This window comes from Grampus griseus, assembly GCF_964374135.1.
Source record: "Grampus griseus genome assembly, chromosome: 13".
In the NCBI taxonomy this organism is placed as follows: Eukaryota; Metazoa; Chordata; class Mammalia; order Artiodactyla; family Delphinidae; genus Grampus; species Grampus griseus.
In genome coordinates, this window is record NC_139007.1 from 37,267,289 (window position 1) to 37,284,819 (window position 17,531).

The 17,531-nt window shown below is 45.8% G+C and overlaps 1 protein-coding gene across 1 annotated transcript; it reads right to left on the reverse strand.

Annotated features, from left to right (window-relative positions):
• Positions 1-10,241: 10,241 nt before the first annotated feature.
• On the reverse strand, positions 10,242-14,813 carry CD24 (CD24 molecule). Its single transcript, XM_082669100.1, has 2 exons — positions 14,674-14,813; positions 10,242-11,911 (listed from the first exon to the last, which is right to left on the reverse strand). Exons 1-2 carry the CDS (start codon positions 14,740-14,742, stop codon positions 11,744-11,746), a joined length of 237 nt encoding a protein of 78 aa, XP_082525226.1. The 5' UTR covers positions 14,743-14,813; the 3' UTR covers positions 10,242-11,743.
• Between the last annotated feature and the right edge of the window lie 2,718 nt (positions 14,814-17,531).

A 17,531-nucleotide genomic window follows, 5' to 3' on the forward strand; every position in this document is an offset into this window, starting at 1 on the left:
ATATTCTTCAGCCATAGAAAATAATGAAATCTTGCCATTTGCGACAATATGGATGGACCTCGAGGGTATTATGCCAGGTGAAATAAGTCAGACAGCGAAAGGCAAATACCATATGATCTCCCTTTTATGTGGAATTAAAAAAAAAAAAAGCAAGCTCATAGATACAGAGACGAGATTGGTGGTTGCCAGAGGCTGGGGGTGGGAGTGGGGGAGGTTAGGCAAAATGGGTGAATGAAAGCAAAAAGTACCAACTTCCAGTTCTAAAATAAATAAGTCCTGGGGATGTGAGACACAGCACAGTGACTCTAGTTAATAATACCGTACTGCAGTTTCAAAGTTGCTAAGAAAGTAGATGTTAAAAGTTCTCATACAAGAAAGCAAAATTCTGTTAACTAGATCTGGTGGCAGATGTTAACTAGACTTATTTGGGTGATCATTTCACATTACAAATATCGAATCGTTATGTTGTACACCTGAAACCAACATGATGTTGTACATTAGGTATACCTCAATTTAGAGAAGAATGCTTACTGTTTCATTGTTTGTAATAGCACTAAATATATGTGTGTATGTGTATATACACATATATAAACACATCTGAAACTATTTAAGTATACATCAGTAAGAGAAACTATTTAAGTATACATCAGTAAGAGAACAGTTGAAACAGTAATCTTCTTCAAGGGTCTCCCATTTCACCAGCCATTCACTTGTATACCCTGGAAACTTAGGAGACAACCTGTACCCCTCAGTGTCTAGAAGAGGATGTGGCTGGCACAATAAATATTTTTATGTCTCCTCCTTTACCCAGGATATCCAATCCATTATCAAGAGGTATTGATTTTATTTCCTAAATCTCTCTCGAATCCATCCACTTCTTCTCCACTGCTAGGAGTGGAGTCTATCTATTTATCTCTCACCTGGATTATACAATAGCCTCCTATTTTGGTGTCTCTGCACCTTCTCTGGCCACTTTCTAATCAATTCTCAGCTGCAACCAGGCATCTTTCCAAAATAAAGATCTAATCACCTTACCCCGCCCCCAACCTTCAATGACCTAAATAGGTTAGTTTGCTAGGGCTGCCATAAAATACCACGGGCTGCGTGGCTTCAATAATAGAAATTAATTTTCTCACAGTTCTTGAACCTAGAAGTCCAAAAGCAAGGTCGGTTGATTTCTTCCGAGGCCTCTCCCCTTGGCTGTAGGTGGCTACCTTCTCTCTGTCCTCACATGGCCTTTCCCCTGTGGATGTCTGTGTCCTAATCTCCTTACAAGAACACGAGTCATATTAAATTAGGGCCTACCCATGTGACTTCATTTTACCCAAATTACCTCTTTAAAGGCCCTGTCTCCAAATATAGCCACACTCTGAGGCAGTAGGGTTAGAATTTCAACATATGAATTTGGGGGGACACCATTCAGCCTCTAACACCATGGCTCTTAGGATGAAGCCAAAGCTGTGTCCACGGCCGTGCGGGAGGTTTTTGGTTCGCCCCTCCTGGTTCACTCTTTACTTGGCTTCACCCTGTCAGCAGTGTCCCTGGAGGCTGACCTATATGGACCCTGCTCTCTGGCTGCCAGGAGAGTACGGCAAATGGCAGGCACCAGTAGGAGATCTGGAGGGTGGCAGGAGGGTAAAGCTGAGGCGCCTTTCCCCCACCTTCCTCTCTGTCAGGTCACCTCAGGGTGACTGCGTCCCTCTACTGAAAAGCCCCAGCTCCTGTGAGGCAGCCCTCTCCACACAGTGACCAGCTGGGGTCCAGGCAGTGCTCCTTCAAGCTTTGGTTCTTAAGGGTGCCCTGCTAACACCAGGGATAATGGTCACCCCTTCGGGCCTTTACTAAACCCTGTCCACACCTTTGAAAGTGGACATACTGTCCTCGAATTACCCAACTGGATGCGTCACCTGCTTCCTGCCATGCACCTACTATAACTTTGTAAAGTCCTTTACGGTCTGGCCCTTTCAGAACTCTGCACCCTCATCTTACACTCTCCTCCTTCTCTCTGCTGCAGCCACGCTAGCCTCCTTCAATTCTGCAGACAGGCCCACCGATTTGAAGTCTTAACAAGCATACATCCCTGTTGTCTTAAAACTATTTAGAGTTATATAAAAATGTATGTAACATTTCTGTCTTAGGTCAGGTTCCCAGGGAAGCAGATGCTGACAGGAGATCCGTGTGCGTGAGGTTTTGGGGGGATGCCCTGGGATTCAACACCTGTGAGGGGGGAGGGAAGCAGCAGTGGGCAGAAGCAACAGCTGGGCTGTGATGCATCCGAAACAAAGGCCTTACCCGGTCCCATGGGAGCCAGAGCTGGGCTGACCCTCCATAGCTGATTGGGATTGAAGCAAGGAGACTGGGCTCTGGCCTCCACATCCACAATCACTGGAAGTGAGCTGCCCAGGAGAAGGGGAATACCCTTAGGAGAGGGAACTTCCTTCAGCCAAGGGAGGTCCTGGGAAGGGAATCAGTTGTGAGCTGTCAGCAGTCAACACCCTCAGAAGTGGGGAAACGAGTTGCTGTGTCCTGAAAGGAGGATCTAGGTGGCAGCCACAACAGCCGTCAAGAAATCCTACTCCTGGGCATCCCTGGTGGTGCAGTGGTTGAGAGTCCGCCTGCCGATGCAGGGGACACGGGTTCGTGCCCCGGTCCGGGAAGATCCCACATACCGTGGAGCGGCTGGGCCCGTGAGCCATGGCCGCTGAGCCTGCGCGTCCGGAGCCTGTGCTCCGCAATGGGAGAGGCCACAACAGTGAGAGGTCCGCGTACCGCAAAAAAAAAAAAAAAAGAAAAAAAAAAAGAAATCCTACTCCTAACAATTCACTAAAGGGAAATAGAGCTTTCCAGCAACTGTGAAGCTAGCTGGGAAGATCCCAGCCAAGTGCGAACTTGGGATCTCCCTGTCCTCCCAGCCCTTCGACCCTCCCCCAAAGCCCCTCAGTGACATGGTTTGACCCCACCCACAAAAAAAGGAAATACAGATCTAAGCCAAGAGCTAGGTACAAAGGTGCTCATTAAAATATTACTTATAATCGGGAGAACACTGGATGCAATCTAAATAGCCAGTAGCAGGATTAAGTATAGTACACCTGAAGAATATATTATGGAGCTATTTTAAAAGCATGTTGCAGAAATGATTAATCACGTGATAATAATTAAATTAAAAGGTAGGTTATAAAACAACTTTGTTGAAATATATATATTTGTGTGTACAAGTATCTGTATAAACGCACTGGGGGAAAAAGACCGGAAGAATTTGTATCAAAATACAAATTGTAGTTATTTCTAGGTGGTAGGATTATAGGTGACTTGTACTTTCTTCTTTGTACCTTTTTCCCCCTACTTTTAGCAATGAACGTATATTGCTTACATAATCAGAAAGAAACAATAAATTTGGGGATTGAAAAAATTATTGTGCTTGTGATGGCAGAGAACACTAATTTCTGACTGGTTTTCCTTGGAATTTTTTGCTTAATTAACATTTGCATGTAAACCCCAAAAGGGAAACAGATCACCACAGCAGTGCTCTACTTGGGTGGGGGGGACGGGCCAAGGGGAAAGGGCTGTGAGGCACGGTCTGCTCAGTTCTCTCCTTCACCACCTGCCCCCAACCCTCACATGCCCTTGTTGGGTCCCTTCACATCCCGCTTGAAAACCATAGACTTCTGTGGCCAACAGCACAGATTTTTTGACACACCAATGTGGACACGCCATGGCTGCTCTCCAGCCCTGAGCACACTCCTTTATTTTCACAACATGATGTCAGCTTTACTGTATATACAAATGTAAAAACTTATGCCTTTGTTCTTAAACAGCAAATGGAAAAGCCATACTCCATGATCTTGTCAGAGAAGATGACGCCGAACAGTCAGAGAGGTGCTGATGGTGCAGTGGCTGAGAGCAAGGAGCCACAGAACACGGGTTCAAACACCGTCTATTATGGGGTGACTTTGGGCAAGCTACTGAACGTCTTTCTGTTTAGGTTTCCTCATCTGTAAAAAGATGGTGATGCTTGTAGCACTGACCATGTAGAAACATCAAGTATTAAATGAGCAAATATATGTAAAAGCATTTAGGGTAGCAACTGGTACATGCTGTTTGCCATTGTTTTCTGCTCAATCTATATCAAAAAGCTCAATTACAAAAGATAATATTCGTGGAGGATGTTGACCGTATATTCCTCTAAATATTCAGTTTTTTCCTATGAATATTCAATTACAGAGGTGCATATTTGGTTAACACTACTTTGGTGACTGATAAAATTACTTCTGCTGAATTATGCTTTGCTATATCATTTGTTTTGATGAAAATGATAAGAAATAGACATCCATAAGAAAGTTGCCTTTGCTGCCATTGCAGGGATGGTGCCAATGACATTGACCATATTCACCTGGAAGCCTCCCCAAGGACCCACACTAAAAGCTTTCCTCAGAACTCGGTACTTCTGGTTTACTCATGTGTTTTAAATGCAAGGCAATTTAGCTTCTGTTTCTAATCATGGCCCCTTCCTTCCATTGGCTACAGAAGCTACTCAGGACCCTATGACAAGCATTCTCCAATCCTATCCATGAATTCATGGCCTTCTTTTACTGTTATTTATCGTCTACCTCAAATTCTTCATCTATCTGTAATCTGGTGTATAATGCATGTTTCTATAAGCTGACTCAAAAATTTTTTTAATTGGAATAAGACAGAATAAATAAGTAAATAAGTAATAGTACTGGACTTCCCTGGTAATGCAGTGGTTAAGAATCCGCCTGCCAATGCAGGGGACAAGGGTTCAAGCCCTGGTCTGGGAAGATTCCACATGCCAAGGAGCAACTAAGCCTGTGCACCACAACTACTGAGCCTGCGCTCTAGAACCCGTGAACCACAACTACCGAGCCCGTGTGCCACAACTACTGAAGCCCACACACCTAGAGCCCGTGCTGTGCAACAAGAGAAGCCACCGCAATGAGAAGCCTGCGCACCGCAAGGAAGAGTAGCCCCCTGTCGCCGCAACTAGAGAAAGCCCGGGCGCAGCAAATGAAGACCCAATACAGCCAAAAACAAAATGTATACATTTTTAAAAATAAGTAAATACAAAACCAAATGCATACTGATAAACAGTGTTAATGATGAAACTACAAAGGGAAACTCTTGTTTCCTCAATGCATTCACACTCAACTCTCAACAAGCATTGTGTCACTGGTCATATTTCACAAGCCCCGTCAAACAGTTCAAAGTTGTTGCAGCCTCATTTAAAATGAACAGCAACTACCAATTAGACTGTGCTAATCTATCATTAAGAGAACCCTTCTCCAAGTCTTCAGAAAATGCAGTAGGGTGCAAAATGACAACTGAGTAACAGAACAGATGAATATGATGAATGCTCGGTATCTCCTCGAGTAATAACAACGAATTTGCATTAATTTTTGAAGGCTCAGCATAGAGTAGTGAGACAAAGTTTTCACGGATGGGAGGGCAAGCTCACAAAAGCTCACAGGAAAAAAAAATTGTGACTCACGGAATGTTTCAAGTTGGATGGAATCTTAATATAAATATTCTTAAACTGGAAAATATCTCCAAAAAGCCCAATCCTCTTAAAGCCCAGAGAGGTTTCCAGGGGCCACGGAGCAAGTTTTCAGAACAAGGACTGGCATCTATATTTGCTTATGATGCTGGCTCAGACGCTGGACCCAGAGGACTCTAGCATGAGTCCGTGTGTCCTTTTCGAGTTGGGTAGAAATCCAAACGATGAACTAGAGGAAAGTGACCTTACCTGTCTCCAAGCACAGCTCTACTGTAAGCACCTCTGATAGTCACAGTGGTTCGAAGCCAGGGACCAGAACCCCGTCTGACTCCCCAGACCCGGCCCGCCAAATGAGCTAAGAAAGCAGAGCTGCCTGAGCCCACCCTCAGGCCCGTGCTTCGCAATCTGGCTGCACTTTAGAATCATCTGGGGGGCTTTTTAAATCTACTGATGACTAAACTCCACCCAGGCCAATTAAATCAGAATCTTCTAGGTAGGCAAAGCTGACAGACATCACCTTTTTAAAAAGCTTCCCAAGTGATTCTAATATGCAGTCAGATTTGAGAACCATTGTTGGAGATAAGCAGGTTTGCCTGTATGATGAAAACCGAGCAGCCACAAGAGACTAGCCTGTTTAGAAATAGCCCTAACTACCTTCTTGTGCTTCCCCCCAAGACCTAATATAGTATCAAAAGTCTGCCCTCCCCTCCCCCACTTACTCTGCTACTAAGGTACTGCTGCTGGCTGTTTTACTCACTCAGTATTAACTTAGCACCTACTCTCAGGAATCCAGAAGTGACATATGAAGCACAAAATGAAATGTGCTTCCTGCCTTCAAGGAGCACAGACAGGTCAATGCAGTGTCCACACATCCATAAAAAAGAATGCTGACAACAAGGTCCTACTGTCTAGCACAGGGAACTCTATTCAATATCCTGTGATAAACCATAATGGAAAAGAATATTTAAAAAGAATGTATGTGTATAACTGAGTCACTTTGCTGTACAGCAGAGATCGGCACAGCACTGTAAATCAACTATACTTCAATAAAAAAAATTTTTTAAATGAAATTAATGTAATGAAAAACAAAAAGAATGCTGGCCAATGTTTATCAAGTACTAGCAATGTACCACTCTTCTAAAACTTTGTGTATTAACTCATTTAATTCTCCCAACAGCCTTACGAGATAGGTACCATTATCCAGTGCCTTTAGACTCCTGAGCCACAGAGAATTTATGTACATGCCTGTGCTCCTTTCACTAGTCAGAGCTGGGCGGGGAGTCAAACTGAGGCAGCCTGGCTCTAGCATCCATGCCTTTAACCGCTACACTGAGTTGCATGCATGGGTGCGTTCAAAGCCATGGAGGCATAAAAAGACATTGTGGATTCCGAGAATGGTGGGCAATCCAGTGTGGCTAAAAATGGGGCTGAAAAGTTGGGCTGGAACCGGACTATGAAAAGCCTTATGGTCTGTGAATGGGGGTTTCTCTTCTATCTTCTGTGGGCAAAGGGTAGCCAACCAAACTTTTAAAGTTAGGAGCAAAATGATCAGATCCACATTTCAAAGAATAGCCACTGGGTGGAAAGACTAAGGGCAGAGAGGCACAGCTTTGACAGAGGATGCAAGTCAGAGGAAGGCAGGCAGATGGGGAAGAGAGGCAGGATGCCTAGACATTTCTGACTCAGAAGTGACAGGATGCTGTGGCCGATTGGAGATGGGAAGAGAGAGGAAGGAGGCTCCTAGGTTTGTGATGAGACTTGGCAGGTAGGTGCTCTGAAGAGAGAAGCAGTGGGTCTGTGGAGGGAAGGTAATGAGTTCGGTTTTGGACATTGTTAGGTTTCCGCAAACCGTGGCATCCTCCAGTTGCTAAGAGGCATGACAGTTACACCACCTCAAACCCTTTGAGCTCACAGAAAGATTTCTTTGCAATATCATAAATATGAAAACTTCCTAACGTTTCTTAGAAATGCGTTTGGTTTTAAATTTACATGTAATTTGAAGAGAAACTGAGGAGCAAATCATGACGGTGATTGTATTGTTTCAAAAAATGCCATCCTACCAAAGTTAGAAAAAATACTCTCTTTATACTAAGGAAGGAATCAACAAATATTCACACTAACCCCAGATAAGGTCTATGAGAAACGGAAAACACATACTTTTCAGCTACCTAAATATTTGAGTTCTATTTTAAGGACAGTGGCATTGGGTATGTGTGTTTAGAATATGTTTAGTTCTAAACAGATTTTTCTCGTCTTAACGTTATGGCAAAGCAACTATCTGCTTTTCTCTAAATTGTCTGCTTTTGTCTATTAAGACTCAACTTAGCTAAAGAGACACCCATACAATGGCCACTCATTACTCAATTTAGCCATTAATTATATGACTAGTATTTCAGCGTGAATATTTAAAGTATAACCCCAAAATCGAATTTTGAGTATTTTTCTAATAAATTTAAAACAGCTCATATTTGTTTAGAGCCATTTCCAAAGAATAGTTGAAAAAGTAATTATATAATAGTTCCTCCTCCATGAGCATTGATGATTACTTTTTAAAAGATATACCCAAGTTTGGGGGACTTCCCTGGTGGTCCTGTGGCTAAGACTCCAGGCTCCCAATGCAGGGGGCCCGGATTCAATCCACAGTCAGGGAACTAGATCCCGCATGCCGCAACTAAGAGTTCGCATGTCTCAACTAAAGATCCTGCACGCGGCAACAAAGATCCCGAGTGTCAAAACTAAGACCCGGCGCAGCCAAATAAATAAATAAAGTATTTTTTAAAAATAAAAAAATAAAAGATATATGCAAGTTTTTGGTTGCTTTTCTATAAATGTATATTAGACCAAGGGTTGGCGTCAATTGTCTGTTTTCAGATTTCAGAGCTAAGCCCTGCCATCCTCTGCAGGCAGCAACCCTTCCTTGAGAAACAGGCTTTGGCTTGTTATTGGGCTTAAGACTGAATGCTTGACCGCGGATTGCCATGCAACCTGAGCTGCCCATCATGACCTGGGTATGGTCTAACCACCAACCCATAAAGTTGGATGTGCACATCAGCACTCCATTGTCAAATGAAGGTGGCATGAATGACACTGGGCTTGAGCAGGCCCTAAAAATACATACGCGTAAGTTATAGGAGGAAGTGGCCCAAATGCCCATGGGCCATATTCCTGCTACATTACCATCTCTTTCCCAGCCTGTACCTATGTCTTCACGGGGAGTTCCCTATGACCAGTTGACTGAGGAAGAGAAAACTTGGACCTGGTTTACAGAAGCTGCTGCACAATATGCAGGCCACACCCCAAAGTGGACAGCTACAGGTACACAACGCCATTCTGGGACATCCCTGAAGGACAGTGATAAAGGGAAACGCTCCTAGTGGGCAAAATTACAAGCAGTGGTCGGAAGGAGAAATGGCCAGAGATTAAGTCTATACCAGCTCATGGTCTGTGGCCAACAGTTTGGCTGAATGGACATAGATAGAATATGATTAGAAAATCGGTGACAAGGCAGGATGAGGAAGAGGTATGTGGAGAGACGTCTTTGAACAGGAAAAGAATGTGAAGATATTTTTGTCCCATGTGAATGTTCGCTAAAAGGTAACCTCAGCAGAGGGGGATTCTAATAATCAAGTGGATAAGATGGCCTGTTCTGTGGATACCAGTCAGCTTCCTTCCCTGCCCATCCCTGTCATCATCCAATGGGCTCATGAACAAAGTGGCCACGGTGGCAGATATGGAGATTATGCATGGTCCCAGTAACATCGGCTTGTATTAAGGCTGTTCTGGCTACAGCCACTGCTGAGGGCTCAGTCTGCTGCATCAGAGACCAATACCGAGTTCCCTATACGGCTCCATTGCTTGAGGTGATCGGCCAGATGGAATGTTGATTACATGGGACCACATCATCATAGAAGGGGCAGCATTTTATTCTCAAAGGAGTAAACACTTATTCTGAATATGGATTTGCCTTCCCTGCATGCGATACTACCATCCGTGGATTTACAGAGCACCCTATCAACCACCATGGTGATTCACACAACATTGCTTCTGATCAAGGAACTTCTTATTCCCAAATTCCAGCCTTTTGGCTAGAGCTAGGAGTCCAGGACTACACTGGAAGAGTCAAAGAACTCAGGACTACTAAAGGAGCAGATGGAAATGACAATCTCAGAAAACCAAAGTGACTTGTGGCCCTCCGTGCAGATATGAATACATTGCCAGTGACTACACAGACTGAGGGACCTAGCACGTGCTGTTCCCTCCACCAGGAATTCTGCAGATCCTCCATAACATAGCTCAAATGTCGAAGACCGTCCATAATCACTCAACCATAGCCCATGCTTCTTGCTACCCTGGCCCGTTTCCCTCACAGTACTTGCCAGTATACTGCCTATTTGTCATATGCATACTCTTTTCCTCAGCTATAGTAAAAGGCCTTGTCCAGCAAGTTCAGCATTCAATCGAATCTTCAGTAACCTGACACGTAGCTGGCATTCAATAGTTGCTGAGTAAGTAGGGATGCCCACTTGAAGGCCTAAAGATGTCAAATTTCAGATGGATTCTTTAGCCAAGACATGCTGCTCGCTGCCAACGCGAAATAGCTTAACTGTAATGTTCTGTTTACTAGGAAAATACTGAGGTATATACATCCCTAATGGTTTAAGTAGACTCACACAACCACGATAACCCACAAAGTATTCCTTGCATTGGAAAAACATTCAATGGATTGCTTTCAGCCATCTTTTTATTTACAGTTTGTGTTTAATGCAAATCAATTCCATAACAAGAGAAGTTACTATGAATCAAAGCATAAATACACAAACACAATATACAATCCAAAATAGATGTACAGCATTCAGGCATGAAACAAAAGAGAATGTTCATTCACACACACAGTAGCTTGAGATCTGTTGGATACGGTTGTTCCAGTGTAGATTTCTAAAGATGGAAAAAAAATGACTGGTTATCAAGACTACTGTGGCCATATTAGATTTTGGAACATCTAAGCATCAGTGTGTGACCATGCGAACAAAAGACTTTAGGGAGTGTCTATTTTTAAAAAGGTTTCTGTGCATCAAGGCAGTTGTGAAAAGATTTACTTTCCAAAATCAAGCCCATTTTAGGCTTAGGACCAGGTTCTAACTATCTAAAAATATTGAATGATAACATAAAGTGTTCCAAATGTGGCTATTCTGATTCAGTTTAAAAAGAAGTATTTACAGAAAAGAGTACAAAAGTTTTTCTGAATTTAATGTAAGCAAGCTTCCAGTCTTCCCTTGCCAAATATATTTGATTTATAGTTTAGCTCCTTCACATTGCCTTTTTAATTTCAAGATTTGTCAATCTTACCTTCAAAGCAGATCATTTTTTAAACTGTAAAAAGTATCCGACATATGCAGAAATAAAAAGCATTTTGAATTAGTTGAGATCAATGTAATTCTACTCTTTGTTATCTGTTTAGCTAAATGAATCTACTGCTCTTTTTGAATAAGAATAGTCGATAAATATATAAGCAAAATGTACTCATTATGCTTGGATTTGGGGTAGATTCCAATCCATCATTGCCCTGGTACATATCAATGACTATATAAAAATTCAAATGCAATGTCAAACCCAAACCCCAAGGGAAAGAAAGAGTTCAGTTCCCAAGAGAACAGCGATAGCCTAACATAAAATTTTCTCTAGAGTACATCAGCATTAAATTAGTACTGCTGAAACAACACATTGAGCATTTACAGTAACACCTGGAAGTTCCTTCTAATGTACATATAAATAGAATCACAGAAGCTTTGTTTTACCTCATTGTTTTATGGCCTTATAAATTTAATGAACAAATGAAAACTGAATCTCTGTTCCACATCCCATTCTTTATCTCTAGGTAAGATAAAATCTATTCTCACTTTCAAGGTAGAGTTTTATGTGTCCATACTTCTTAAGCCACATTTAAGGAAATCATCTCTTAACTAATTTTGGATGTTGTCTCTCTTCATCTTGTAGAGGAGACTCCAGCAGATTTAATATTGGCATTCGTCATCTAGTCAAACCCTTCACATGCTCTTCAAACCAATCAAATTTGGGATCCTCAACAGTTTCTGTCAATAAAATAAGGTGTGGAACCAGCAGATTCACTCAATGAAGACCTGTTCTTTTTTCCCTTGTCACACTGGATGTCTGGATGCCATCTGAATTGGGTTTAGAGGATGGGAAGTACAGATGTTTCTTGGCCTGAGTCTCTTAACAGTAGAGATGTAGAAGGGAGAGCGAGATCACCAAGAGACCGGCTGTTGACTGCAGAGTACCGGCACTTGCCTTGGTGGTGGCATTCGCTGGATTGGGGGCAGCTGAGGTATGCTGGGAGGAATTACTTGGAGGCGTTACAACAGTTGTTTGATTTGAATAAATCTAAAATATATAAGAAGTTACACTGATCAATTTCCAACATCACGGTTGTCTCCACATACACTTAATATGCAATTAAGATGATATATTCTCAGATTGCTCTGTTCCCATTATTCCCTTACACACATCATTTAATTCTGAATTTTTGCTTAGTCCCACCAAGATCTTTTAGTTTCAAAACCCACTACCTAGAGATACCTAATGACTGCAAGTAGCAACAACCACCAAAAACAAGCAAACAAAAATGTTCAATAACTACATAACTACCAAGAGTATGACTTTACCCTTAAAAAGTAATAAGTAACAAAGTTAACTAATCCAGTTTCTGATTATATTAACTGGCATTGCAAAAAAGGTTTCCTCTATTTTCCCAAGAAGGGGAGATTTTAAAGTTGCACAAATAATTTGGATTTTAAAATATGGTAATTTGAGACATGTTATGGGAATTGAGTCGTCTATCCTGGATTTGCTGGGTAACTTTCACATACCCATTTAATACAGCCTTGCGTTTAACTTAAGGGGCCCTGCGTATCTTATCTGCTCCCTTGAAATCTTGAAAATTATATATAACCCATCTCAAAAATGGCCACGATATTCATTTTAAGTTGAAAAGTATAATATAATGAACCCCTGCCTTAAGGCAAAATGATTTCACCCAAAGCATCGTGAAGTCGGAATGACTTCACAACAGATGAGAGGGTTTGGTGTTGTTTTCACCAGCTGCAGCCTTCCTGCCTGGTCACTAAGCTCACCACTGTGGCCAAGGACCAAGGTCCCCCCCAGTGTCCCAGCGCCTGAGTGGCATTATTCACCACACTATTTTTCAAGTCACTAAATGCACAGTCCAGCGGGGCACGTGGTAATCTCTCCTTTGTCACGGAACAAAGGCAGTTGGGGGATTTCAGCTCTCACTGCAAGAGAGGGTTTACAACGGCTTCTGATTACAGGCGGGACCAGGACGTGGCACCAAGCAGGTCTGGCCACATGTACGTCTGGCTGCCTTATCAATCCAAAGATAAAACCATTCTGTCTTTTGTTGTAAACCCATAAGGTAAACCCAGCTCCTTTTGTTATAAAACCCATAAGGACATTAAGCAAGCATTGACTAAAACATTGGTAAATCCTATCTAAAATAGACTAATTTTTAAAATCTCGATCAAGTCAAATATATTTATTGGAAACCTACCCAATAGCTTGTGCTTCCAGGAAAAAGCACTTCCACTAAAAGGAAAGCATTAATATGATACATCATTTAAAACAGGGCTCGCTGTTTGGGGGCAAGACCTGTTTTGGGATCCCTGAAGGCAATCTGTTCTTATTCAACAAAGCTTTGGTGCATCAGGTGACTTTTTTACTAGAGCCCAGGGCAGCAATAGGAGAATCAAAGGGTCCTCCACAACAACGAAAAAAGCTGTTAATATATTAAACTGACATGAAACAAAATTTTCCCTACCAAACTACCAAAGATTTATTTGCATAACTATTAATAAAAACCCTCAAATTTGGAGGTGGGGTGGAGGATCTGGTTGGAAAGGTGATGGAGTAGGCGGGGGAGAGCAGCGTTTCTGGTGGCCGTGCCCCTCCCCCACCGAGGAATGGTGAAAGGCTCGCGAGCGCAGCCGACCCGCAAGACAACAATAGGGTACAGTTACGCAGCCCGCGGAGCGGAAGACGAGGAGCGCTCCGCTCTCAGGCTGCGCTCCCAGGTGAGCCCGGCGGCTGGGTGTCTGGGGACCTGGCGCACCCAACTTTTCGGACGAAATGCTCAGCAGACACTCAGAAAGCCCCAATGGAAGGCGATGGCGAGCCACCCGCTCGGGCACCTCTACCTACCCTCCAAGCCCAAGCTGCTGGAGACAAGTGCCCCTTCTCTCTCTCCCAGCGCCCCCCCACCACTTGGATCTCCCAGGCTCAGCCCCTGGCCTCCCTCGCGGCCGCCGCGCACCCACCCGGCCGGACACCGCAAGCGAGGTCGGTTCCCGGGACAGAGGATCTGGAGAGGAGGCACTGGGGACAGGGACAAAGCCTTGCGGCGACTCGGGACAGAAATGTCCCACCCACCGCCTGCCCAGAGCTAGTCAATCTGGCTAACACGGGGTTCCGTGGTGACAAGAGATGGACCTGTATAGTCGTCCTCGGGAGAGCACAGGGTCAGGAGAGGGTCCCCGCCCAGGCCTCAGCCCCAAAACACGCGGGACTGAGGTGGGTTGATAGGGCCAGGTAGCCGCGGCTTCCTCGGGATCCACGAACCAGCTCTGAGCGGAGAACGGACGAGAGCAGCGCCCCCGAAGGGTATCGTCCCCTCTCTTTGTGTGGTGCGCTGGGGACGCGAAGACACTCGTAGAGGGAAGCGGGGTGTTCATGGGATCCAGGGACGACCTCCCCAAAGGGCCTGAGGTCTCCAGGCGCTCCAGAGGTGGGGAGCGCACCTTCTCTTCCCCGCTAGCACCTCGGACTTCTGGGTGAAAGCAGGCGGTGGGCGTCAGGCTGCCTGGGAAGGGCTGCGCGGAACCCGAGGTGGGGCGGAGTCCTCCCAGCCCACGCGCGGAGGTGCTTTGTTTCCGGGGCCGCGGAGGGTGGAGGCAGCCGCCACGGAGTGGAAAGTGGGCTCCACATTGCCGTCCCACCAGGTCTGATTCTACTAGATTCTCTCTCCGAGTCCGGGCCCGTGGCCCGAGGTGGGGGGCACAAGCCAGTCCCCAGGGGGCGGCCCCACCCCCCCCTAGGGCGCAGACCCCAAGCCCCAGCGTGCGCCAGGACCTCACCTGCGTAGGTAAGAGCAGTGCCAGAAGCAGCAGCCCCAGTCCAAGCCTGGCCACCATCGCTTTGCCCATGTCCGCTCCGTCGGTGCGCAGCGCGTCTCACTGGATGCGAGGTACGTGAAGGACCGCTGGCTCCGGGCGGGCGCAGGCAAGGTGGGGAGGGCGGCTGGCGGGCGGGACCTTATATACCGGGACAGCCACAATAGCCGTGACGTGGCGCCGCCCGCCCACCCGCGCTCCCCTCCTCCGCCGCCGCCGCCCACCGCGCGCGCCCGCTGGCCGCCTCCCCGCCTCTCCGCATCCCGGCCCTCGCCTGGCTCCCAGCGCCCTCTCCCTCCGCCGGCCCCGGAGACCTCCGGGCGGCAGGTGGGCGGCCGGCGCTGCTGGCTCCCGGAGGGATGCTTTGTCTTTCCCCGGGCAGGCAGCGTGCAGGCTGGCACAGGCGCCCGGCACCTCCCACACACGACCCGGGGCGAACTAGCGAGCCACACACGCCGTTCCCGGGGCCAAGCCCAAGTTTCCTTTGTTTCCCCGGACCTGCCATCTTACCCCCCAAAAGAAAAGTATGAGCCTCCCGCGCGGCGGCCAGCCTCCAGTCCCGGCTGTGACTACGGCGCGGACCCCGGGGCTCCCTCGGCTAGGGTTTTCTCCGATTTCCGCCCCAGAGGAAGGGGAACCGTGCGGGGTTTGTGGGTGTCCCGGACCTGGCGACGAGAAAAGGGCGCCGGCACGCGCGTGCCCTTCCCAGGCTGGTCGGCCGGGCTGGCAGGCGGCGCCCGCGCTCAAAGCAATGTGTGTGTGCTCGGCCCCGCGCCCGTCACGCCCGCCCCTTCCCCCAGCCACTCGCTTTGTTTTTGGAGCTCCTCGTGTTCGCCTGTGAGAGTTCTATGGGGCATCCCAGGTCCCCGTACCCCCGAGAGGTGGGGAGCCGCCCGCCGGGCGCGGACACGCAGCCCGGACACTGGTGACGACTGAGTTTCGGTCCCCGGCGCTCCTCCCTGCCGCCACTGGCGGACGGGGGCGAGGAGACGATAACCCACTCTGAGGGGTGATTTCCCCCTCCCCAGCCCTAAAGGCCCCGCCGGCCCTCACCACGCGGCTTTGCTCCCAGGTCCTACCCAGGGAGCGGGAACCTCCTTGGCGGTCCCATTAGAATTCGCTGCCCCAGTGGAATTCCTGGGGACATGCTTCTTTGGTCTCTGTTGCAACGTACTTGCTCATTATCCTTTTAAAGAGCAAAAGCTTTCGGGATAAGGCTTTTACTTTTCCATAGCTGCCATTAGGCGATTTAATGAACTGGTGCATGTAGGAGATTAGTCATTATTCTGCAGATTTGAGTGGAATATATTTTCTAACCATCCTATTGTGAAAACTTTCAAGCACACAGTGAAAGTAGAAACTCTTACTGGTGGAAGGTTTTTTATTTAATTTGAGTTGCGGGACATAATCTTTTTATTTAAAGTTTGCCCAAGTGGTTTGCCTTCTTTGAAGCAAACAGAGACCAAACATAGTAAGGCTGTAAATTTGTTTAAATTTTACTTTTGCAGAGCAACCTGGTTAAACAAGGTTTGTTTTACGGAAGCAGAGTGGCAATGGAATCCACAATAGTTGGTCTGTGACTGAATGGGCCTGTGCCTTACTGGTCAACCACTTTAACTCAGTAACTTTCCACGTTTAGTATGTACTCTGCAGCACTTGAATTTCTGTCCTGCACCAGCGGATTTTCCTGTTTTACAGTATTATCACCTTGTATAGAAATAACCTAGCCTGTTCCAGGACGTGAATGGTCTGTGGCCCAGAGGTGCCTCGTCCCAAGGCAGGGCCCATAGGAGAAGCTGCTTGTTGAACTACATGGTAGTATTCATAGGATGCATTAATTTTGTCCTGCATCTCCTTTTTCTATTCCTGGTCCCCTCCTCCTCCCTCCTCCCTGTTATTAATTTGAAGAGATTAACTAAGGGAGTGGTTAAGAATAGATTCTAGAGCCAGACTGCCTTGGTCCAAATCCCCGTTGTGCTACTTTTACTTGAGGCAAAAAGCCTCCGTTTCTTCATCTGTAAAATGGAGATAATAGAGCCATTATGAATTAGTTATTAAAGGGTTGTTGTATATAAAGTGTTAGAACAGTGCCTGCCTTACCCCGGGAGCTCTCAGGTGATATTTGCTCCTGCACTGAAGGTCCCAGGAACCTTCTTTGCAGCTGTGTGATTCATGAAAGACATAGCAAGCACCAACTAGTACCCAGATCCCGTAAGGCACCTCATCACCAGCTAATGAGACTGCATAATTCACAAAGCAAGGCCCTTCGTATCTGCCTAGCAGTTCCCCTGGGCATCCTATAAGGGGTGTTACTTGGGGCTTTGGCAATTCTGTACCCTGGAGGCTTAGCCCTCCTAGGGAAGTCCTCATTACAAATCCTCCGTGCCACTCTATTTCCTATATGGCAAGAAACTCAAGAAAACTGCCTGAATCTTTCCTCTAGGTTTCTTTCTGTGAATTCCTTCTTCCTGTTCATTCTTCTCTTCTGGTTTTCTATAGTCATTTGTTTGCTTTTCCCGTAATCAATAATAGCTCATGCTCCTAAGACTATACACTGTGAATCTCAATAGTTATCCTAGAATTTTTCTTAAGACACATCGCCAATTTATATTTTTATAAAGAAAGTATTTCATGGAACGATCTTGTAACTGATGGATTCCATACATTGGCATATGTGTGGAAAGTCATAGCTTTAAGTTTTAATATTTTTTCCATGAGATAGCATATGACCCAATTTTTTGATGCTAGTTCTCTTATGAGTAAAATTAAGGAAGCAATACGTACAATTTCTTAGTGCAGAACTGTGAGGAGTGATGAAGAAC

Excerpts from the sequence above, each read along its gene's own strand:
- CD24 (XM_082669100.1), bottom strand. The coding sequence starts at position 14,742 with ATGGGCAAAGCGATGGTGGCCAGGCTTGGACTGGGGCTGCTGCTTCTG. Across the intron at positions 11,912-14,673 it reads CACTGCTCTTACCTACGCAG|ATTTATTCAAATCAAACAAC; the intron begins GTGAGGTCCTGG and ends TATATATTTTAG.